At 40.9% G+C, this 24,410-nt stretch overlaps 2 protein-coding genes and 1 long non-coding RNA gene across 3 annotated transcripts in view; all 3 read left to right on the top strand.

Moving 5' to 3' along the window:
- The first annotated feature begins 5,180 nt into the window (after window positions 1-5,180).
- LOC134065900 (uncharacterized) lies at window positions 5,181-5,822 on the top strand. Its single transcript, XR_009936340.1, has 3 exons — window positions 5,181-5,265; window positions 5,366-5,425; window positions 5,651-5,822. It is a non-coding gene; the product is annotated as an uncharacterized LOC134065900 (long non-coding RNA).
- Window positions 5,823-9,032: 3,210 nt separating this feature from the next.
- On the top strand, window positions 9,033-10,211 carry LOC134066155 (B-type lectin plumieribetin-like). Its single transcript, XM_062521395.1, has 3 exons — window positions 9,033-9,164; window positions 9,547-9,640; window positions 9,811-10,211. Exons 2-3 carry the CDS (start codon window positions 9,551-9,553, stop codon window positions 10,075-10,077), a joined length of 357 nt encoding a protein of 118 aa, XP_062377379.1. The 5' UTR covers window positions 9,033-9,164; window positions 9,547-9,550; the 3' UTR covers window positions 10,078-10,211.
- A 2,887-nt stretch (window positions 10,212-13,098) lies between these two features.
- The window catches only part of LOC134065801 (nuclear receptor-binding protein 2-like), a 21,762-nt gene continuing 10,450 nt past the window's right edge, over window positions 13,099-24,410 (top strand). Inside the window, exon 1 of the mRNA XM_062520889.1 lies at window positions 13,099-13,740. Within this exon, the coding sequence (XP_062376873.1) occupies window positions 13,621-13,740 (120 nt within the window). The 5' untranslated portion in view covers window positions 13,099-13,620. The remainder of the gene's footprint in view (window positions 13,741-24,410) is intronic.

Below are 24,410 nucleotides of genomic sequence, written 5' to 3'. Positions count from 1 at the left end.
TACTTAAAATAAGAGCTTCAAACTCATTGTACACTGACATATAATGCAGAGAATTAAGTCTCTAAAATAAATGAAGTCTCTCTAAATGCATGGCCGTTTACCATATTGGATCATGACCCTTATAGTTAGTTTCTAACTACAGTGTATCTGGGTTCTGTGTAAATGCATCATCATTTGACATATGTATGATACATGAGGCAACTTTCTGAGCAATGTTGCAAGAAACCACATAAAGGTTTCCATGAATTCCATGAATCCTTGCTAATTCAAGAAACTCATGGTTAAAAAACAATTCTGAAGAACATTGAAGGGAGTGAGGGTGGGGAACACATCCTGGATACCGTCCCCTAGCAGCATCTTGAATAACAGCCTAACCACATCCTGGGTGTGAATTCTAGCCAAAGCTTGCTTTACAAAAATGTGTGTGATAAATAGAGCATAACATACTGCAAAGCCAATTCAATAGGAAAGTGTGAGGTGTTCTTTCCTCAGATCAGAGAGATTTGATCTGATATAAGAGTGATAAGGCTGAGAGGCGTCGGAGGCCACCGGCCGAGAGTATTGAGGGCTTGATCGGACAGAGCGCTGTTTGCCGCAGTGGTGGCTGTACCAATCCAAAAGATTAGAGCAACGGTCTACTGGGATTCCAACTTGCGTTAGAACAGCTTTGAGCTGTGTTTGAAACCGAAGCTAGTGACGGAGCGTCTGTCGTCTGTAGCAAAGAGACGATCTAATGGGGATGCGATGGAGGAACGTCTAGAGTTAAGACAGCTATGAGCCTCCTGCCATCTATAGCAGAAGGGGATCTAATATTGATGCAAATGCCAATGTATGAGTTGACATTCCAAACGAGCTAACTTGTCTGGCAAGATAGCCAGGGTCAGGGAATGCTGTGCAGATTGATCAGACCATCATTTGCCATAGTGGTGGCTGTACCAATCCTGAAATAATGGGTAGACTCAAGGGTTAATTTAACATGACATGCAGGTTCAGTGCAGGGGAGTACTGCTTGCAGTTGCAGAGCTCGGAGTAAGTGCAGGGGAGTTGCAGAGCTCAGGGTCAGTGCAGGGGAGTACTAGCTTGCAGTTGCAGAGCTCGGGATCAGTGTAGGGAAGTACAACTAGCCATATATTTCACTGCATCATAGAACGCCATGCTCCTTACATCCACTCACACACACACACGCACGCACGCACACTCACACGCACTCACACTCAGAGGTGGAAAAGTCAAGCTTCAGAGAGTAAAAGTCCAATCACGTATTGGTTCTATCTGCGCACTTAAACACAGGTGATCTCACCAATTAGCTGCTCTGCCTGGCTGAAGAGTTACTACTGAGAATCAGCTGGTTGGTTGGACTTTTGTTGAATTCTGGGGTATTCTGACTGTATTCATGGGTTTCATCAGGTCCCTTTGCACAGGTGTATTAATCAAGCACCATGCAGTCTGCATTGATAATCAAGGTGCTTGATTGTATACACCTGTGGAAAGGGACCTGATGAAATCCATGAATTCTGATGTGTTCACCATAGAATGGGATCCTTTAAGCTCTGATATTAGCTGCACAGTTGGCCATGTTTAGGTCAGAGAAGGCCTTGTAGCTTAGAACATCCAGATATGGGTGATAGCATGGGCCGAGGGCCGGAGCCATTGTATCTGGGTCAGAGCTGGGTTTTTCCACATGTTTGTGCCACGTTTAGTTTGTGCCACGTTTACATTTGATTCATGTTAGGAGTATAATAATGTTTCCTTATTGTATTTCTCGCTGAGACGGATCGAGAAGCCAACCGCATAGCATCACGCGCAAGATACTATGAGCCACGCTTGATAGCAATTCACACTACGAGGACTCTGTCAGTTTTACTGAGCGAGACTTAGACTGTATCTGTTATTCACTTATTGTACCAACAATAAATCATCATTCAATCGCCGATCCTGATCCAGCCGTCAAGCTTTATTGACCAACTTCAATTCAGACATTAGAACATTAACCGAAACACAACGGTTTGCCCCTAAGCCACATACATACAACACACTGCCCCCCCCCCCTTCCCTCACCTTCCTCTGTCCACAACTGTTTGTAAATTTAAGTTTGTTTCACATTTTATCTTATGTCTTGCTTTTGCATGCACTGGTAATTTCCTCGAAATTACGTTTTCTAGTTGTGTTTAACATCTCTCTCTCTCTCTCTCTCTCTCTCTCTGTTGACCATGTGCATGTTAATTATTTATATGTTTGTGTTTACCTCAGCCCCGACCATTAATATAACAAAGACAGAACTATCCTGCTCTGCCTGCAATAGCACTGCTGATCAAGTCTGTCTCTCTCGTGTCACTTGTGTGGGACAAGAAGATCGATGCTTTAACGGCACCGGTGAGTGTCCATGTCCAAGAGTCCATGACCCTTATTAGGAATAACACAGTTTTGCACTTAGCAATTTAAGAGTAAAGATTTCTATTTCTGATAATTTAATCTGAGACCAATTGGATTTGAGACACTAAAAGCTTGTACTATAGCTTTTCATGTATTGTCGTTGCATTAATAATTTAACTTCCATTACTAAATTGTATATTTGATCAAATTTAACTGGGCACTGAACTGAAAAGATGCCTACGCCAATCAACAAACCTGAAAACATGTACTTCTCCATTTAAAGTGAGATTGTTTTCTCTTTTTCAGTCAATTGCCCAAATGGCTTGTCCCTCACAGAGAACGGCTTTGCTCGTGGCTGTGTATCCAGGAATGTGTGTCCTATTGCCAGCTATGCTCACATCTCTTGCTGCGAAGAGCACCTGTGTAACGAAGCTGCAGATCTGAATTTAATCGAGTCAGTACCTTCCGGAAATGCCGCTGCGGCAGCTGCGCAACGCTTCAACAACACTTTACTAACATTTCCAGAAAGGTACTGACTCGATTAAATTCATTCTGGACTCTCTATCCGACCACATAAAGATGTGGGGATACTTCGGTTTGGCTTTAGGGACCCTCTACTCACTACCACGTAAGTGTAGTGTTGTTTGGAACAGTAGAAGAGGTATAAAAATAGCGTTTTGTAGTGGCGAAAGGACCTGCCCCGGTCACTTCCAGGCTAACGAGTTTTGGCTAAAAACGGTGAACTCGAACTTTCTCAAAATACATCCGAATGACATGATTTTGGTGTCAACTCAACGTATGTACTCCCAATAGTCCGAAAAATTGATCTAAAGTGCATTTCACTCCGGATTATCCCTTTAACTGTAGAAATGTTAAGGTGGTCATGCTCCAATGCTCTTGCAGGACTATGTAAGTGAGGCGAGGATTTCATTAGCTATTGAGCTGAACTATTCATGGGTTTCATCAGGTCCCTTTCCACAGGTGTATAAAATCAAGCACTGATTATCAATGCAGACTGCATGGTGCTTGATTACTACACCTGTGGAAAGGGACCTGATGAAACCCATGAATTAAATAGAATTCATCATTATCAATGACTAACTTTATTATTTAAACTTAATCCTATATTTGTATTTTTGTGTTTGTATAGAGGTATAATTGTGACAGTCAGACTTCCTTTGAGATTAATAAAGCAGTTCTTATTCTTTTGAACTCATGGGACATGCATTTTGATTCAATACTGTAGGCCTGCAGAAACTGTAGATTACGTTGATGACGTATGATTATGTAAGAAAAAGACTTCATCAGTGACAGTTCCACCAATGACCACAAGAGGGAGACAACTTATTAATACTCAGCCTTCTGGTCGTGAGGGCAAATTTTATTTGGAGAGCTGTATACAAGACAGTACATGGTTAGGCTGGGTGAACCCTGTCTGACCTGCTAGCGAATTTGGATTTCACCATGCAGCTCAGGCTGGAAACCTGCACATCTATCTCATGTTATGGTCCCAGTCAGTGCCGAACAGGGAATATCTAACTTCTGGATTGGATAGATATCGATGAGGTTTGCCGTGGAATGTTGAAGAACCTGATGCATAAAATAGGCTATGGCTATTTTTAAGTGCTCGAATGCTTCATTTCTGTTAGCTTTCATGTGCGCATATCCCTATTACTGTGGTCTTGAACACCCAGGACAGAAAAATGTGGGCATATGAACACACCTGTTACACCCTATAATAGTGTATGTGACATTACAGTACTTTATGATCAGTAACCATACGCGGGATGTCTTGCCATTCTGGCATATCTTAGGGTGCTTTAGGCCTGAAACAGTTTAGAACCTCTGGAGAACCTTTAGAACCATCTAGTGTAGGCTACCACTTCAGAACATCTCACATACATGTTAGGTAGGCCTACCTCTGGAGTGTGCAATACTTGCTACATTGTAGAGGAGAAGAAAAAACAAGAATATGTTATCTTTTTTGTAGAGCTATGATATGTAACAACAATTGAATCTTGAGTCTTAAATGATGCCATATAGTGGCCATCATTTATCAATGGAGCATAGAAACCAGCGTGTATATCTGAGCAAAAGAAATCATCCTACGATGGGGCTCACATGTAATTCACAAAACACATATAGGCCTACTACAAATACATTCATTACAAAACCATACGACACTGCTATTTGTCCTTTGAAAATAATAATTAAAAAATATGTTTGACTGTTGCATTCTCCAAATATAAAGTGATTGTCAACATAGCAGGCAACATTACAGCCCAGTAGGCAGCAAATATGCAGGAAAAGTCTTACAGTAAGTCCATTTAATTCTTTATACCTGAAAAGCTTGCGTAGCCTACACGAGTTGAGACTTGGAGATTCGAGCGTATCCACCACTGATGTTCAAATTGATCATATGCCTGCCCTGTTTTATGCCGTACGAACGTTCCATAAATGAGGGTCTGTGAGAGATGGCGGCGGCCAGCTCACGAGTTGGAATGTGAGCTTGGAGATGTAGGTGGAAAAGAATGCCCAGGAGAGGTGGTTCCAGTTTCAAACTATTTATTAAATAATGAAAATGTGCAGAAATAGCAATAAGCTATTATATATATAATAGCTTATTGCTATTTCTATTTTAAGAATAGCTTATTGCTATTGTCACTTTTAACAAGAAAAACTAATTTTTTCAAAAAAAAAAATTCCTCACCAAACTGATCTCTTTACAGAGTTTTCAGTCTCTGTGTTCTTTGACTGACCCAGTGGAGTCATCATCCAACATCAGTTTCTGTTCAGAAGTGTCATTTGAGAAAGTGAAGGAAAATCTGTCTCAGTTAAAAGATGAATTGGAAGACTTACTTAAGCATGGTGTAGAACAGATTTCCATGAGGGGTAAGGAATACGCAAAGAACATGCACATTATATGACTCCACCTTTAAATTGTATTCTATCTTAAAACTAGTCTGATAACTGATCTCTTCTCTCTCTACAGCTAGAGCGATAAGAATAGTCCCTCCCAATGAGCTCTTGAGCAGACAAGACTTCTTAACATGTAAGAATCATGCACATTACAGCTAGAAGACATTGCAGTAGGGCTGTTTATACACAGCATGTTGATTAACAAGTCGTCAGTAACACAAGAAGTAACACATTACTGCGCTGTAATATATTGATTGGCAAGAATTAACTCATTACAATATGTTGATTAAAAATAAGTAACACAATAGTAACACTAAGAGTATGAATTAAATTCAGGGCTATACCTTTGCTTCCCCAGACTTGTGTCAACTCAATCTAGATCCCAACACAGCAGACCCGAGACTTCATTTGTCTGATAGTAATAAAGAAGTCACTTGTAAAAACAAGCAGTCATATCCTGACAATCCAGAAAGGTTTGACTATTGGACCCAAGTGCTGTGTAAGGAGGCTGTGACTGGAAGATGCTACTGGGAGGTAGAGTGGAGCCCGACTAACTCAAGCAGAACATGGGGAGGTTCTGTAGCAGTAGCCTACAAAGAGATCTGTAGAAAGGGACTTGGCAATCAGGCTAAGTTTGGGTACAATAAGCAATCTTGGAGTTTAAGCAGTGCAAGCTCTTTCATACACAATGGAGAGGTGACTAAATTCAAGGTTAAACCCAGCAGAAGAATTGGAGTGTATGTGGATCACAAAGCTGGAATTCTGTCTTTTTACAGCATCTGCAGTAACGAAATGACCCTCCGGCACAAAATCCAGACCACCTTCAATGAGCCACTTTACCCTGGTTTGTGGGTATATGGTGGTGAAAAACTAAAGCTATGCTATTAGGTATGCTATTTAGTCTGGTTTGGGTGGCATCAGGGGTAGAATATAACAAGCCTTTTCCATCTGCTAGATAGACCCAACCATTCTACAGTATCAATATGCAGCTTCTTTTTTTTTTTTCATTTTTCATCAATTTTGGATGATGTATATATTGTATACCTATACATGAATCGGATATTATTGAAGCTGACTTTGAGTATGAAAATATGAAACACATTGTAATGGTATATGGTCTGCAGAAAGTACTTCTGAGTACTCAAAGCACTTTAAAATTTTAGGCCTCACATTCAACCATACACACACACACACACACACACACACACACACACACACACACACAGAGACAGATTGCTGAGGCTGCCGTAAGGCGCTAACCTGCACATCTGGAGCAGTATGGGGTTCAACATCTTGCTCAAGGAGACTTGTATCCATGCAGGTCATATAGCCAAGTGACACTGAACAGTGCCTCAAACAGTAATTCCATTCATCTTTTGTTTAAACTTGGAATACTATTACATCAGATAGTCTTTTTTATATATTTCTAAAATCAAAATGACTGATTTTGAAAGTGTGTACTGTAACCACTAATTTTGGAGAGACGGGTGCGCACATCCCAAAAAAACTGTATTTAAGAGATGTTTTGCTCTTCCTTATAAACCCAACTTAATGTTCACCATGTCATTAAAATGTCAGTATATAATAAAATTATTACTGTCTTTGTGCCTATAGTGTTTTTTGGATTACACTTTATAATAAACACTTCAATAGATTGTTGAAGATCTAAGGCTGTTTAAATTAGGGAAACATTCCAGGCATATTACATTTAATTTGACATTCAAAGGAGCCTTATCGGTCACAGTTTTGGGCCACTTATCCCCCTTATCTAATTTTACGAAGAGGAATCCAATACCATAGAGGCCCTTTTAAAATGTTGATTAATCAACTACCACTATATGCACAGTTGGAAGTTTAACGTTTTAAATGGGCCCCTAAAAAGTTGTTTGTTAATGTGAATCTCACCTTACCTTACATACCATAATTATATGGGGTCCTGGGTATTGAAAGAAGTGGACGTTTAATGCATTTCTAATATGTACAATGATTAGTAAACTTGCGTTATATGTGAATCTGTAACATTCACCCTACTTCTCCATTTATTCCTTTTTTCTCACTCAAATGTGGGGGGTGAAATTGCTGGTCTCTCTTGCTTTCAATGTCTGGAATGTTTATGGCAGACTATTCTATATCAAATGATGAGTGGGGATATCCTGAAATATCACCACACATGGAATGTCTCTTGTCAAATTAGAAATTAATAGTTCAACTGAACTTAACTGTTGTATATTCAATCCCCCCCATAAAGTACAGTTGCAGATCATCTATCATGATTGTATACACCTATAAGTACGTATCTCTTCTGTGTCTGCAGGAGGGTGTAAAATTACAGACATGGATGGAGACATCAGTGACATACTGTAGATTGTGTTTTCATACGCTTCAGTATTAGCTTATGACACCATAGCCTAGTTTTGTTCATGTAAACATCATATCCTGATTTCAGAACCCCGGATAAGCCCTTATCCTGGTTTTGAATAACCTAGGTTCTAGGTGCAGGACCGGTATATTGTTCCATGTACTGTATATTACTTATCCTGATCGTGCACTTGCATACAGTATATAAGGTGTGCTATAACTATATTGTTGGTAACCAGTATACTAGGAGTCATAAAGTACAAGCCCAGATCAGAAAAAGTTGGGACACTGTGTAAAATGCAAATGATAACAGGATGTGATCTCGCAAACCCATATTTAGCAGCAAAAAGACATAAACAACATAAAATCCTGAAAATTACCAATGTGACTATTTTACACAACACAATGTTTACACAACATTCTGACTTGGGCTGGGGTTGTATGCAGGGACATTGATAACTGGGTTTCTTCGTGTTCATGTAAACACTATATCTCCAATATGATCAAAAATGAGCCATAGACTATTGGCCACTACCTGGATTGTTGTTAAAACATTAATGTAAAAATGTAAAAATATTTAGAAAACAAAGCTCAGCTGACATAATACAGTGTTGCTTTGTTTCATATACAGTATGAAGTCTCTGGGTGCATGTGGTTATACATTTAGAATTTAATTGAATGATACACTCAGTTTACCACCTCAATCAATGGCCTTAAGAGTGTTCTTAAAGCATGTTCACTATGAAAAACAATTTCCCTCATGAATGGACCCGGAGTACGCATGATTCAAGATGAGTGTGAGGAGATTCTCTCTCTCTCTCTCTCTCTCTCTCTCTCTCTCTCTCTCTCTCTACTTATACTGGTTATCTAGAATTCTCTCTTCCAACCAGACCAGATGGCTCTTGTAGACCATTTTATTTCAAATTGACAATTACAAATAAGAATGTTATTACTGTATATTCTATTTTGGCTTGAGAGCTTCTATGAAATAATGTCATAAGTTGGCTTATTCAATGAAAACTACTTTTGAATCATGTGGGACTATCAGAAAGTGTCATTGTGCAATCAAACTAAAGTATGAGAGACTTGATAGCATCTCTATTCATGACTATGAATACTGTAGTGCATTTTTGCAACATTACTTGTGAACAAGACTTACATGCACATGTGGTAGTGTTGTAACTTACAGTAGTCTATACAAGTCCCTGCTGTATGTTATAAAGGGTGGATCCACTTAAAAGACGGTGTCACACTAACACCACTCAGACACACCAGGTGTAAACAATTAAAGCCCATTTAACATAATTTGCCTTTTAACTCATTTAACCATTTAAGAGACATAAAACACCAGTCTTGCGAGTCAAAGACTGAGTTCTGTTTGTGGAAACAGTGTCCTGTTTATCACTGAGACGTGCTCTCTGGGATTCTGCTATAAAAGAGCCTCATCCTGAGCCTCATCACTGCACTTTGAAGTCCAGCTCCAACAGACACATCGCCTACGTCCGTACCAGCCTGTGAGTACCATGTTGCTGTTTAGATGTCAGGAGGTTTTGGTACAGTATTGGCCACATAGAATCATGTGTTGTATAGGAATATTAATGCCATAGCCAATGTATGTATTGTCTTTGTTGTATTCTCCACGTATTACTAGTGTATTACTTGTCTGTATTTTTGATTCTCTGTTATTTTTATAAGTTGATGTTTTTGTTTTGGGAAACAATTGTCTTTGTGAAAGATCAGTCCGATCATTTGTACTGGCCTTGCTAGCACCAGGATCTGCCTGAGCAAAATCAATGTGCTCTCATATTTGTCTGTTTCCCAGGCTATATTTGCCCATGAAAAAAAAGAAAAACAGCGTGAAGCAATGTGCTCTGACTCACATTTTGTCCATTGCAGAACCATGAGCAGAAACTACATGTCCAAGTATGATGAGCTCCGCAAGGGAGACTACCTTATGTCCAACAACCACGAGTGGAAGGCTGTGTTCCAGGTAAAGTACTGTGGCTACAGACAAATTGTAGGTGTCTTACGAGTAAGAATGTAAAATCAATATCTACTATACCTTCAAACCAAACGCACGTGAAGGAGAAATGCACTATCCCCATAACATAGGCCCTATCTCTCAAATGCTCTCTGCTCTCAAATCCTTTAATCCTCTAGGAGGATGGCAACTTTGTCATCTATGGCTGGAAGCAGATGTGGAGCTCGGACACGGCTGGCCAGAGGGATGCCCATCGCCTGTGCATGCAAGACGACTGCAACTTTGTGATGTACAAAAGGGACAACAAGACGATGTGGCAGACCAAAAGCCAGGCCTCCGGAGGCTTCAAGACCTGCCGCATGTGGCTGCGCAACGACGGCACCATGGTGGTGGAGAGGGACGGCGAGGAGGTGTGGTCCTCTGCCCAGTCCAAGGGCCACAAGTGAAGACGGACCCTGGCGATGACACTTCCCCAGAGTGGTCAGGCCAAGGATGAACCACCTACCCTGTGCCTCCCCAGTGTCTGCAAGTCATTTCTTACTAGAGTTCTTGTTAAATAAAACATGCATGGAACAAAATATTCTGCCTGTCTTGAGTAGTTCTCTGTTCATATTCAACATAAGGCTTTCAGAGGTGTAATCAGAGAGATACAGTGAGAATCGGGTGTTTTTGAAATGGTTATAAAACAATCCATGTTATAAGACTGTAGGGTCTCATATCAGGGATAGAGAACATGGTAACAACTTCACACAGAGGCTTGGGATTCAGGGCCCCCTGTGCCCGATAAATTCAGTAATCCATCCCTGGCTACAATATGCGATGCATACTTATAAAAGACTGAATTATAGTGAGTATTTGTAAAGTTGTATGCTTGAAATGATGTATTCTCGCTTTTGGAGTGAAGGGTTACTTGGCATCACAGTATAATACTGCACCCTTTAGCCCTGATCTGTTGTAATCATCTCCGACCACAAAGACCTTCAGATGTGAAATTCTAAAACATCTATTTTTAGAGATGGCCAAAATGAATCACTCAAACTCATTAGCCCTTGGCAGCCCTCCTGCCACTATGGGATGGCCTTCCATCTGAGCTGGCGTTCCCCCTGCACACTTTACAACTGGGATCCCCGTGGGTGCTCTCGGCCATAGCCTGTCTAGACGTCACAATTGTCCTGCTGGTGGGGCCTGTGCCAAGGATAAATCTCATTAGGGATGAGAGGGATTGACGACAAGCTCAGTGATGTTCATTTCACACTGAGGCCAAACAATAGTTTGTTGGCATGTCACAATGGAAGATATGTTGAGACATGTTGGCCATACCGATTGATGTCTAGACGTCCAGAAAATACACCTCAAGATAACATAAATGAGTAACATACATAAGTCAATGCAAAATTACACAGTTGTCCAAATGATTTGCTTCCATCAAAGTTGAACTATCCATGTACTGTATGTAATTCTTAACCAGAAGATATGCCTACTCACCACAAGGTGGCAGCGGAGCTGCTTAATTTGTTCACGGTAGAACACTTTATCCACTCTCTGATTCGCCTGATCTTGTTACAGCACTTTAACACATCATAAGTCCATGCAATTCTTGCATAAAGCCATGCAAGTAGTAGCAGTCGCTTGCTCAAGGAAAAAGTACACTGAGCTACGGTGAAAAAAAAAACAATTGATCTATGCCCATTCGAGTTCATAGGCCTATCACCACGTCAACAAACTACTGTACTGTAGCTCGGATAGAAATTTGGTGGAGGTCTCATTTGGTGAGATTTTAAGATTTGTTTGAGTAGCTACTGTTTTGGCTAATTATGTGCACCATGCATTTAAACCAATGGCACAGTCTTGCAGGTTTAGTACCCTATAGATCCAGGTGGATATTCTGTGGAATAGCATAAGTGAGATGGCTTGTTGTGATGCTTGGCACAGGAGGCAGCTGGGTCGTGTGCATTAAGGATAAAGGCACACGGTAGGACGGGGTGGCATCAGTTGTGAATGTGCCTTGGTTACCATACCAACAAACCTGGCTCTTTGGCATTGTGGTCAGCAGAATAGAATGGTATTGCATTGACCTGAGTGACTGCTCTTTCCTTTAGCTTCTGTAACAACTGTATGTGTACGCTATTGAAAATGTCCACAATACTCTCCTAAACCACTCCAGAACACTTGTCTGTACTATAGTTTAAGGGTGTTAAAATGGAATATAAGCCTCTTAATATTACCTCTCTCTTCCTATGATTAATGTTCTGCCAATATCTGCCACTAGAGTATTCTTTCCATTGATTTAATGGCCTATAGATTTCCCTCTGCGCTGTCATGCCTCACTGTATTCTTTATGTCATCCTGTCAATAGGCCACAGTCATTGCATGGTTGCACTAGTCAGTGACCTTTTAGACATTCTGTATTTTGCATGGTATAGGCCTATGGCACAGTGAAAACAGCTTCATGCAAGCATTATGCATAAAAGATGAAAACATTCTATTTCTATTTAAGGTAGGCTATAGATAGTTGAAATCGTTTAACCATTTTGTTCAATTAATTAGTCAAATATCAAGTAATGGTCTTTGGTAACCAAATGCTCAGAAACAGAACAAAAAGACTGTTTTCTCGACTGTTTTCTTCAGTGTTTATTATGGAAATTTACTCTCAGTAGTTCCAACAGCACACACACATACACACACACACACACACACACACACACACACACACACACACACACACACACACACACACACACACACAGACCCTCTGTCCTACTTGGCTGTGAGTGGCTTCCTGCTTGTCACATTATACTTTATGAGCTCCACACTGGCTGTTAGTGAATTGATACTTGTATTCGCTTGTAATATTAACTTAGATCAAATACTGATAAAATTGTTGGCCATAAATGTTCTTTGACATGATTTGTATGGCACCACTGAGTGACATCAGCTACCTCCTTGGATATCACATCCCATAATATGATGCAATGTTACATGGAGCAAATGGTATGTTGTGCTGACACTGAATAACAACCCAGGATGTGTTGAAAGCAAGGGAATGGTTTGTCCCTAGCTATAATAAGGGTAGGCTAGTACATATCTAATTCTAAACAGCCCATACAAATAAATAAATAAATAAACTGTATAGGCCTACACAATCTCATTTGTGTCTCATGGGCTATATCATATTAGACAAGAGATTATAGTAGGCCTATGCCTCCGCCTACTCTTGCGCTTCAGACAGAAGGACGTGTTGTTTAGTCTACATTAGTAGGCCTATAATATAAAATAAAATATAGGCCTACGTTTATCAGTTTCGATGTGTTAATTAATGAAACACGTCGTTCGTTATTTGTATAGCTTTACCCAAAACTTAGAGTAGAAAATAACATAACAAGGCATAGCCCAAGTCATTTTTTAGATTGCGCCCACTTGCAGTCATTTACGGTAGTCTTCTTGCGCCAACAGATCGCTTTTCAAGCTCCGAGCATAACTCAGCCACAGTGATGTGTATTACAATAGCAGGTTATTGACAACGTCGCTGCGCAAGGAGAGGAAATAGAATCGTTATGAGATGCTTTAGAAATGGAATACTGTCTTCTTTTTACCACTGAGAAGAGTGTGTCTCGCGTTGTTATGTAGCAATCTTGTCGTATTTGTCATTTTAAATTCACCCAATTGTTTTTAACTGTAGTTCCAGAAGGTTACTTCCAATCTCCTCTGAAACCAGCTGTCGCATGTCGTATAATGTACTTTATAACAAAGTCGTGTTGGAGGTCTTTATCGGTAGGCTTACCTGTTGTGTATGATAGAGCGTAACGTTATCCACTATGGAATTGCATTGATACAGGCGCGTCATTACTGGGGGCATACTGTAGGCTATCAGTTGGTTTGCTGTCTACAGCGATTCTGCCTTTAGGCTGAGCAAGTTGACAGGCTTGTCTGCGACGACGCCAGAGCAAGTTATTAGAGAAGCCTAGAGAAAAATATTGGGAAGGAATACAATGACTATGTCAGTACCTGAGAGGAATTCGGGCTCTGAGGGCAAGGAAGAAGAGAGTGAGGATGAAAGTGAAATCCTGGAAGAGAGCCCATGTGGACGCTGGCAAAAAAGAAAGGATAAGGTAAGACTGTGTATGCTCTGTTTGTTATTAGACCTTGATTGTGTGCGTGTCTTACAGCCTGGCCGTTCATGGATACAATTCCGACATACTCCCAAGTCAGGTCTCGTATTAACAATGAGAGGCTACACACAGGCTGGTTTTCTATTCAAGTCGGTGGCAACCGGCTGTCATATATCAAGCCACCGTTTGTTGTTACCGGCTGAGGGGCGGGGTCAGACGACGCGCCGTCCATGTCGATGCTGGTGGTAACCAAAACCTCGAACACACCTTGTGCAAAATTGGTGCGCACTAACCTATCTAGTGAACCTATTCAGATTAACGGGTCAGATGAGGTCCTACAATATTTTTTTTTTGTATTCTGTAGCCTACAGTAGCCTACGTGAAGGATTTTTTCACCTAGGCTATTAGTTTATCAACCTTCTTGCAGCAGGTGCATTTGAGTTAAGCTGTGCTCTGTATGCCGTCAGTTTTTCATTTACCATTATTAGCTATCATTTCGTCTATTTGAGACAATTTTGCTTAAGTATTAACTTATGCTTGTAGGCCTATATTATTCAAATCAGCAGTCTGTTCGTTTTTGTATAGGCTACCAAACCGACATTAATGTAGGTCTGCGCCATATGTCTATGTCGTTTAAAAGCAAAATGGTCGTGGCGTTACTGGCGTACTAAAAGACCAGATTAGATGAAGGTTATCTTTCTGCACCACGCACTCACCACTCCGTCATATCAACTGAATAGTTTTCTAGACCGACAGACATAGCACCGCCCCTCCCCCTCTAGTGTTTTTCCATTCATTGATTACTCGTCAAATGTCTTCCTTCGCCACGAAACCATTTCTGGGTCGTGCTTTACCGAGATGCTGTCAACAGCAGATGTTCAATATATGGAATTGTGATTTCAACAGTCACAGTCAGTTACACGCAGTGTCTAGTCATTTGCAGACATAGGTAGGGTAAGTAGGCCACCATGGTACTCTATAATATTGACAACCTGCTACTCCCATAAATCAGTGATGCTCTTTAGGGATTATAGTCATAGCCAACTCTTATGAACATTCATACGCATTCATATAACTGTGGAAAACAATTGAGTTCAGCAATCACGCACTGCCTTCTTCAGTTCTGATGACATGAGGAAACCTGCCATTCAAACATTTTGCCGACCACAAATTGTTGTGACTGCCTAGTGAAAGATAACAAAAACGAACAGTTCATGCAGCAGCTGAAAATGTGCATGCCAGCAGCCCTGTAATCCTTATGAAACTCTGCTGTACCCACAAGACATGTGTTACACAGATCAACATCTGTCCTGTGTCATCATCAGATCAAATTTGGTGAAATACTACACAGACAATGATAGTTATCCTTTCAGGGAAAATCCTAAATCAGAACAAATATTCAAGATTACCGACCATTATATGTTTCACCTTTGCTGTCATGGAAACCTTATTGGTCTTGTGAAGTGTCCAGTTGCCAGTGGTTATCCCCAAGGTCCAGACAAGTGTGAACAGTAGTCTGTATTTGCTATGCCCTTGAAGTGAGTTTTCCCACATAAAATGACATGACAAAAAAGCTTGCATTCAATAAGTAGTAACAAAAATGAAATGCAATGTGCAAAATGAAATGCAAAATGTTTAATGAAAGTACAACATTTTTTTTATTAAATAAATAAAAAAGCCCCTCACCTCACCTCACCTCACCTCTCTCTCCCCTTCAGCTGACCTGATTGGGTATTTTTTGGGTACTCGTTCACTCTCTTGTAAAATCATTGGTGAGGAAGTGAATCCTTTTATTGCTGGGGTAGTGAACCTGGGCTTAAGAGGTAAGCCAGGGAAAGAGGTGAAGACATTGTAATTCAGTGTTCCAGTGAGCTAAAACCTCAGCTCAGGTGAAGAAACATGTGGCTGACATGATATAAATCCTACTGAAAATCACATTTATCAGTCAGGTTGACTGTTTGACATGTTTCAGAACAAATGCAAACAGTGCATGTTGAACTTTTGCATTGTGTTTGCTTTGTCCCTCTGAAGAGCTGATATTCATTGGAACTGTGAAGGGAGCCGAATGGCCTTCGTCTGTGACCTTTGCTCCCTGCATGTGTGCTGCTGCACTACACAACAGGCCTGCCATTGTAACCCAAAGACAACATAGTACCACTAGTTAAGGAGCTCAACTCTCAGGGTTGCATGGAAACAAACTAAATGCAGCTAATTGAACAAATTGCTAAATATTTTTTTTTAAACTCTGATATGATAAACAAAATGTGTTCCTTAAACTCTGATATTAGCAAGTTTCTAGTTAGTCTAATGTCTAGCTATGAAGAGCCATATTGTATAAACAACCACACACAGAGAGACACACACACACACACACACACACACACACATATGAACAACTGTAAGTGCAGCTATGCTGTAGGGGATCTCTTAGACTGCTGTGAACTTTGCAGTCTAATGAGCGGAGTTGATGGTGCCAGAGTCGACTCCCTGGATGGCAGCTGTCTTGTGTGTGGAATGGCACCCACTCACATTTCCCCCAGGGGGACACGAGGACAAGTGACACAGCTGCAGGCCACCTGTTTGCATGTTTGCACTTTACAGTAGGGCAAAAACATAATCGCTGTCTGTCACTCAAAGCGTCTTTCACTCTTATGCAATAACAATTAGGAGTATGGACTAATTTTGTCCCAGAAGCAGTCATTGATTATTTCCAGAGTATTTAACTAAATAATGAAATAGGTTAGACCGGATTGACTTCTTCAGATAGGCCTAGCTCTCACATGGTTTGTGGCAATCTATGGAAATTGGGAGCAATGGACACATTAATGTAATTATGTATATTAATCAGGTTTTCTCATGCATTTTCATTTTCTTATGTGGACTATGTAAAATGATATAACATCAAGAGGCAAAATCTGACACCATTGGTTAAAGTGTTACTTTAGAATTAAAAACACATGACAAATATTTCATCAACACTCTGCATTTTGTAAATCTCTGAAGATATAGCCCTACTCTTTCCTCTTGTGTGATCCCTGTATGGTCTTGCATGTGCAATTACAGAAGAGATAACAGAGCTGTCAGCAAACATGTTAAAGCCCAATGTCACAACGTTTATGACCCTCTTCTATGGCCTTTAATGGCCTCAGGAGCACACTGAGAGCAATTTAAACATTGCCTCACAAATTGAATGTAGGCCTGAATATTTGACCAGACGCTAGACCGCAGAATACAGTGAAAACAAACGTGTCATTTTGTATACTTTGATTAATTCAATAAATGTAATATGAATTAATCTTCGTTCACTTTTTATACTGATTTTTATGCACTGGATAGTCATAGTACCATAGGTATTCATTCTTACAGTTTTAAACTGATGATGCCACAAACAATAGACAGGTTCTCTCCTGGTTCACCTGTGTCCTGTACACTTGGACTCTTGTGTGACTGGGTTGGACAGCTTTACCATAAGAAGCAACACAGAAGAGAGAGAGTGGGTGGTTCTCTAAAGCTAAGAATAGGAACTGGCAGGTGCACAAGTGTGGATACTGTTGCCAGGACACGCTATGAGTCCATGATCTCTCCCCCCCCCCCCCCCCCCCCCATTGTAATTTTGGTTGTTTTTGTTTTCGTTTACAGCAAAGAGCAAAACTAAAGGAGAGTCAATGACACTGTAACACATATCAGATTTCAGTTAGGCTACTGAGGATTTGCCATAGACAGACATACAGATTCACGTAAGATTCATGCCAAGATTCACTTCACTCTGGGCCGCACGGACATTACAAGGCATCAGGGATAATAGGCATACCATTTGGTTAGGAAATTGAAATATTGCAAACACAGATGACAAAAATCATTAGGCAGTTTAGCAAATAAATTATGTCTCCTCTTGCTATTATTGCAGTTACATGTTTGTCAAAGCATGATTCCCTTCACAATATCAATAGACTGAGTATAGCAAGTTCCATATGTCCCCATTTTTAACAGCCATTTTAATAGCAAGCTTCCCTTTTTCATTAAAATATTTTTAATGATTTAACTATGCCAGTTAGCCTGCAGTTGTATTATTTTGACATCCTTGCATAATTTTCACTAATATTGCTGCCACAGGTCAGGTATGTAAGCTATTTTCCAGCCACCTTTGTAAGGGCAAAGATGAAGAGGATTAAGAGGCCTGTGAGCAAGGAGGTGACCTTTAACCCTGTCCACTTCCATGTCACACTCTGTCACATTCTGCTGCATTTTAGCATAATAGGAACTGTGTTGGAGGTCTTGTGCTTTTGTTTGAGGAGATCCAACGCAGTCCTTGTTTAGACTAAACAGTGGGTTATATGGAGGGGGAGCAAAAATGAGGTCATGCACAAAAAAGTTGCCCATAAATCACTACTTCCTCTGTCATTCATTAGATAGATAGATACGTAGATAGATAGATAGATACAGTAGATAGATAGATTGATAGATGGATAGATAGATAGATACTTTATTGATCCACAAGGGGAAATTCAAGACATGATGACATGACATGACATGACATGAGATTAGCATGGAACTGTGAGAGTATGTTCCTTTTTCGTTTTTTCTGTATAGTCCAGTCAGTAATGTATGGCATGCTTGATCTCACTTTTGGCCCTTTACCCAAATACATCCCCATAGACTGTCCAAATCCAAAAGCATCCAATGAAATATGATGTCTTGAGCCAACGCAGGAATCAAGGCACTCCAAATTTAGTAACAATGAGGAAGGAAGTCTCTAAAAGCCCTTGTTATAATGGTTAAATCATTAAAACAGCCAACATGTTTCGACCTCTTCTGGACTTCATCACAGCTTTTGAAGACATTTTGATTTCAGCTTCAGAGCATGGAAAGTGGCCACATCACCTTTAAGGTCTTTGGTCTTTGAAAACACTGACAAACACCAGAAACTTGGAATTGTCAGAATAGCCATAACAAAAGGAGAGATGGCACAAAAAGCAGTCTAAAGTCTGACGTCAGTGTGATTCAGCATTCACCCAGCTTAATACACTGGCCAACTTAGTACATTTTCTGTTCTTATTCTACTCGCTCCCTCGTCAAACTTGCTCTCTATATCTCCCTGGAGCTCTTGTGTTCAAAGCAGTTTATTTTTAATGTAATATTCTCTGTTGCCTGCTATCACCAAGTACAAGTATCTTCCTTATTCCCGTGAATTCATTCTCATTGCGCAATTCTCATTCCCCCCCCCCCCCCCACACACACACACACACCCCACCCCCATAACAATTAAATCCAATTATATAAAGTTTTACAACATTCTTCTGGATTTAACAGGGATGTTGGGAATTAAGGTGACATGTCCCAACATTGGAAAGTCACAAGTTTACAAGGTTAAAGGTCAAAATAGTGTTAAAAAGAGCAGGTTTATATTGGTTCATTCACTCTACTGTTGTAAGGTTAATTCAAGTTTAGATAGGTTTGATATTCAGGGGGTTAGTATATTTTTTATTATTTCCCTCTGGGAACAAAGCAAGTCCAGATGTTCCTTTAAAAGCATGGGACGTGTGCCAGTTTTAGGCCCATAGAAAGCAAACACTTCCAAATCAGTCGTCCACATTTAACTGAAAGTGTTGTGGAGCCGTCTCGCCTCAGCGTAATTCCACTTTCCTGGAAGTGGGCAGTATTCACCAACCAAATATGACCACTTTCTGAGCACTTCATTGTACTCGGCCAGCTTGGCCCATTTTTGTCCTTGTTTTCCTCTGCCAACATTGTTACGGGGTGCAAATGATAGGAAGGCTTATAGGAAAGGCAGCGGTAAAGGGGATGTGTTTTCACCTCACCAAAATAACCTTCTCTCCACAATATGTTGATTGTTTGGACCAAAATTGGGCCTGTTGTGCACAACACCTTCTAACAATGTGGCAACACGTTCAGGCCTCAAGATGGAATGGGTTATAGAAAGATCATCAGTATGTACTGTATGTATGTGTGTATATATACTGTATATACATGTACATATACAGCATTAACACATATATGATAGGCCTATCTTGAACAAAGAATAGCAGCCCGTTTTGACACCTTTCTTCCACTCTGTGTAATCCACAAGTCTGTGTTTAGATATTATGTTTGAGAACTTTTGAGCTTGATAACCATGCTTGGGTAGAAAAATCAAAATCCTTAGCTCACCACTCTGATAAAACTTATAACATTTCCAGTCTTCCCCTTGAGGTATTTCTCAGTATTGAATGGAATATTCACTTGAATGGTATAAAGTCTGTGAGACCTGATCTCCTGAATGATTTCCATCTGTGTTTATCAATTTGCTCTGAAGCTTCGAAGCTGATAGCTGAAACAGAGCCTTTAGCCACAAACTCTGAAGATACTCTTGCCCCATCTTGTAGTAATTTTTATAAGTTCAATAAAGTCATTGTTCCAGATAAGACCTTGAGCTGAGTTGTGGGGTCAGGCCGACACCGGCGGTGTTATGTGTAAATATTGCATTGCACGTTTTGTCCTGGTGTAATTGTGATTAATTAACTTTGAGTGCTGTATAAACATTTGGGCTGATAATATAGCTAGATTTCGCTAGATAACTTGTGCATGTGTGACAAGGTCTAGTATTTAATGTGGTAATTAAAAAGTAAATTCTGTACATTATCTTTTTTGAGCAAGATTCAATGAAATGTAGTTGTTATGGGATGTTTTATTTTTTGTTCTTTGGATATTGGATATTTTGTAAGGCTATACTTTGCTGTTTTTTGACAATTGCTGAATGAGCAGAGTGATTATGTTTATAATTCTAGTCATGTTAGTCCTATAGTATTTCATGTCACATTAGTCTATGTAGTGAACTGAATTTATGCATCCATAGGATATAGAAACATGCCGCTTATGTCTTTTATGCATGGATGTTTAATCTGCAATTGTATATTGATAAAGATACTGTGTAACAGGTAAATATTGCACACTTCACTTTCTCCAGTGCCACTAACATCAAAGCAAGCTTTTATTGTTTCAAAGATAAGTGCAGCTGGAAAAAATCCTTGTTGTTATGTAAGACCGGTCATTTCAATTCTAATCACACCCTGCTTAGTACCACCTTTTGTGTGAAGGTCAGCCTGAAGCCTGAGCCCTGTAGAAGCAGGAGAAAACTTACTTAAGAAAAGTATTTTTTTCAACTAAGCTACTTCGTACTGAATCACTGATAAACCTAATCAGCGAAAAGTTTATAGTATGATTAATTAATTGCAATATGACTAAGCAGCTGAACACTGTAACGAGGAAACAGTGAACAATAGGCTTTTTTTACTACTTGTTGAATATTTTATATTGGTGTGAATTTTTTATGCGGTGTGAAAAGTACGAAGTATCAGAGGTAGTGTCCGTCTATGGATTTAGCCTGCCTTATGGCATCAGAGTAATGCCCACAGCTGTATATCTCTCATTGAAACAGATCATCAGAATTGTGTAAAAAGAATACAAAAAGCAGACTCATTGAGACAACCACTGGTTCACAAGCAAACCTCACTCTGCATCTCTGACCTCAAGGAAAACATGACTTCACTAAGTGCAGCCACCCTTAGTGTACTTTGCCAGACATGGCAAAAAGGCATCCAAATTTTCCAACTCACAGGGCCTTTTTTTGTGCAGGCTGCTTTGGTGGGTTTAGGTTAGGAACAGGTAGGAGTGTTACGTGGAGTTAGTTTGCAGAAATATGATTTCAGCAAATACAGGTGATTCTTATCAAGGGATCCATTAGCTCCACGATGTTCCATGGCTGGAATGTGTTCAGAGGCCCCACCATTGCAATTATCCTTCAGGCCTGTGGAAACTAGACATGGCCGGTAGTTGCCAGGAGGTCTCAGAGGTAATGACCAAGTGTGATGTGATATACCGCTGATGGCCAATCTTCTTCATAGGGAAAGACACCTGTTCCATAGAGAATTATCCCAGAACAATAACACAGTCGAGATAGTATTTGTCCAAATCAAATGATAGTGTTTTTTTTCTTCCGGTGAATCCTGGCCCATGGAGGCTTCCTGTAGTAGGAGCGTTATCACAGCTGACATGTCTGCGGCCGATGTTGTTTTCGCTCGTCAACAGACAGCGTCTGGCCAGAGCATCGATTCAGGAGAGGTCGGCGCAGGGACACGGGGTTTGTGGCGAGGAAGCCTGCCGCTTTTGAGGAGATGAGCACGGCGACATGCCGAGCCACGCGGACCTATCAGATGGCACATAATGGGCGCGTGCAAAGGCCCGTCACACACACTGGATTATATTTCCCATTTAATCTGCCTTTCCCCTCTACGGATTTGTGCCACGGGCCGGGCGGAGTGGCGATAAGGAACGTTTTAGCCGGAGCTAGAGGCCTATCGGTCTTGAATAATAATCTGAACGTGTTTGAAACCTGATTACTCGGCCTGTGAGATCTTCTCCAGAGGCAGGCTCTAAACTTAGACGCATTGTGTCATGGAAAGGGCTTTATAATGAGGCATTATTAAAGATTCAGTGGGTAATGCAAAAAAGTGATGAACAAGTGCTTTTAGGCTTTATGTCTCCCATGTTGTCTCTAAATGCTTGGCTCCACAAAGCCTCTATAGTCCTCCCTGAGATTCTCTCCGTCTTCCCGCCCTTCCCAAGCTCACTTTTCCTTTCTTTTCCCTTTATTGCCCTCGCTTGTCTCCATGCCGGGATATTGGCAATATGTTGACCACATGCTCGATTGGCCACTAAGAGCTTTCGTGGCTGTTTTCCCAGAGCCCTCTCAGAGTACGTCTGCAGTGGTGGAAGGTGCATGGGCGGCTCGAGGGTTGTGAGTCAGTGAGAGAGTGTCCTCTTCCTCCTCCTCCTCCTCCTCCTCCTCCTCCTCCTCCTCCTCCTGAATTGCCAGGAGCAGGCTAACCCGGCACGGGGAGTTGGCTTTGCGCTGTGGAACCAGGCCTGGTGTCTTCCCAGCAGACCCCACATGCTGCTTTTGTCTCAGCAGGCCTCCACTCTGGTGAGAGAGAAAGAGAGAGAGTGTGGCAGCGGCAGCTTCAGCTTCTTCAGCTCCATGCCCCTTCAGCTTCTTCCCTCCACACGGTCTGAGAATATGGCAGTGTGAAGCACAACTGTTGTTAGACAAAGGCATTGAGAAACTCTGGAAGTGGGATTATGTGGGATGATGCTTTAAAAAGGTGTAGCTGTTATTATAGCTGTAATTACGTTGAATCACAAGTTAACAATGATGGCATTCAGATAAGTAGCTTAGAACAGGCGGAGTATCCTCTCACTAGTGGTGCAGTCTCTCGAGCCAAATTAGCTTGTCAGAAGGCAATGGACAGAAAAAAACAATGATCTAAGTGGTAAAGAGCAACCTCTGCCAAAATGAGCTCATTTGACCAAATTAAGTAAATTAATTTACTTTTCCTATTATTGTAATACTGCTGTAGTACTTACTCATGCAGTTGCATAAGGGGAGAATACAGAGGCTCTTTTACACTGGCAAGAGCAATCCACTCGTTTCAAGTTTAAATTATGAACATTCTAACTTTTATTTATCTCCAGATAGGAGAGTATTTTGCTTTCCAAGTCACAACAGTTCACAGTATCCTACAGTGTTCTGTTCTCATCAAAACACCTCTCTTAGCTTCTGTAGCTCTCTAACCTCTTGACCTTTGATTCACAACACAAACGTAGCCACGAGGGTATCCCCGGGCAGTGCATTGTGGGTAATCCAGACAGATGGCTGGGTCTCAAATGGGATAAAGAACGATAGGAGAAAGTCCTCTTATAGCTGTGTGTGTTTCTGTCCCCTCCTTTCACTGTACAGATAGAGTGAAGGGTGAAGGGTGAATGGCCTCAGATAAACTCTAGTATCTTGGGTCTGGCCCAAGAGTACACATTCCTGGGAGATTGTAGGTGGCATGTATTTCAGGGTAAAACACATAATGAAAGAAATAACAGCAATATAATTCTTGCAAAACAAGTATGAATAGTTAAACAGTACCTCCTCTCAACTGTCACTCTAGAGCTGAATATAACATTTATACAATTCTTTTGTCATCCACCAATTAGCTCGTTTTCAGCAACATAAATCCTCTGTTGTGCCATCCAAAGGTGTGAACTGTTGTTTTTTTTTTGTTAGCCAAACATGAGCCACAGTCAGCAGCACCCATCTCATTCACACCACACACATTGGCACACACAGAGAGCAGTGGAAATGTTTTCCTCTTCCATGCCATTAAGAGGAGCATCCCGGCCGACGCTCCCTGCAGTGTCACGCCCAACTTGCGTATCAGACAGTCTGGTGTCCCGGTTCTGTAAAACCTATAATCTGATTATCATCCTGGAGCGGGTTTATAATTGTGGTGAGTGGTGAGGCCAAGGATTACCTCATCCAGACTGAATGAAATCTACCTCATTCTGAGGCAGGAGCCAGTTTGGCATGAGATACTGTACACAGCAGTCTCTGGTTTGCTGAAGGCAAAACTTTCACGTCAGCTCCCGGTCTCTATATACATTCTGTAGGTGACACCGGTGTTGGTACAGTTGACCTACCTGAGCATAATCGTCATGATATTTGAGGGAAGCCATCCCAAGATTTCATGTGGGGTGGGATTGCCATGTTGTTATAGAGCAGTGTTCTTTGGTAATTAGACAGATGAGCATGGGTGATTACCAGTGTGTCTTTAGCAGAGTGCATAATG

This window comes from Sardina pilchardus, chromosome 19 (genome assembly GCF_963854185.1).
Source record: "Sardina pilchardus chromosome 19, fSarPil1.1, whole genome shotgun sequence".
Classification (NCBI taxonomy): Eukaryota; Metazoa; Chordata; class Actinopteri; order Clupeiformes; family Clupeidae; genus Sardina; species Sardina pilchardus.
The sequence above is the reverse complement of the archived record's forward strand: the minus strand, read 5'-3'. Positions and strand labels throughout refer to the sequence as shown.

What these genes read in the sequence shown, in the direction of transcription:
- LOC134066155 (XM_062521395.1), top strand. Translation starts at nt 9,551, where the DNA reads ATGAGCAGAAACTACATGTCCAAGTATGATGAGCTCCGCAAGGGAGAC. An exon ending in AGTGGAAGGCTGTGTTCCAG is followed by an intron (nt 9,641 to 9,810) that starts GTAAAGTACTGT and finishes TTAATCCTCTAG; the next exon opens with GAGGATGGCAACTTTGTCAT.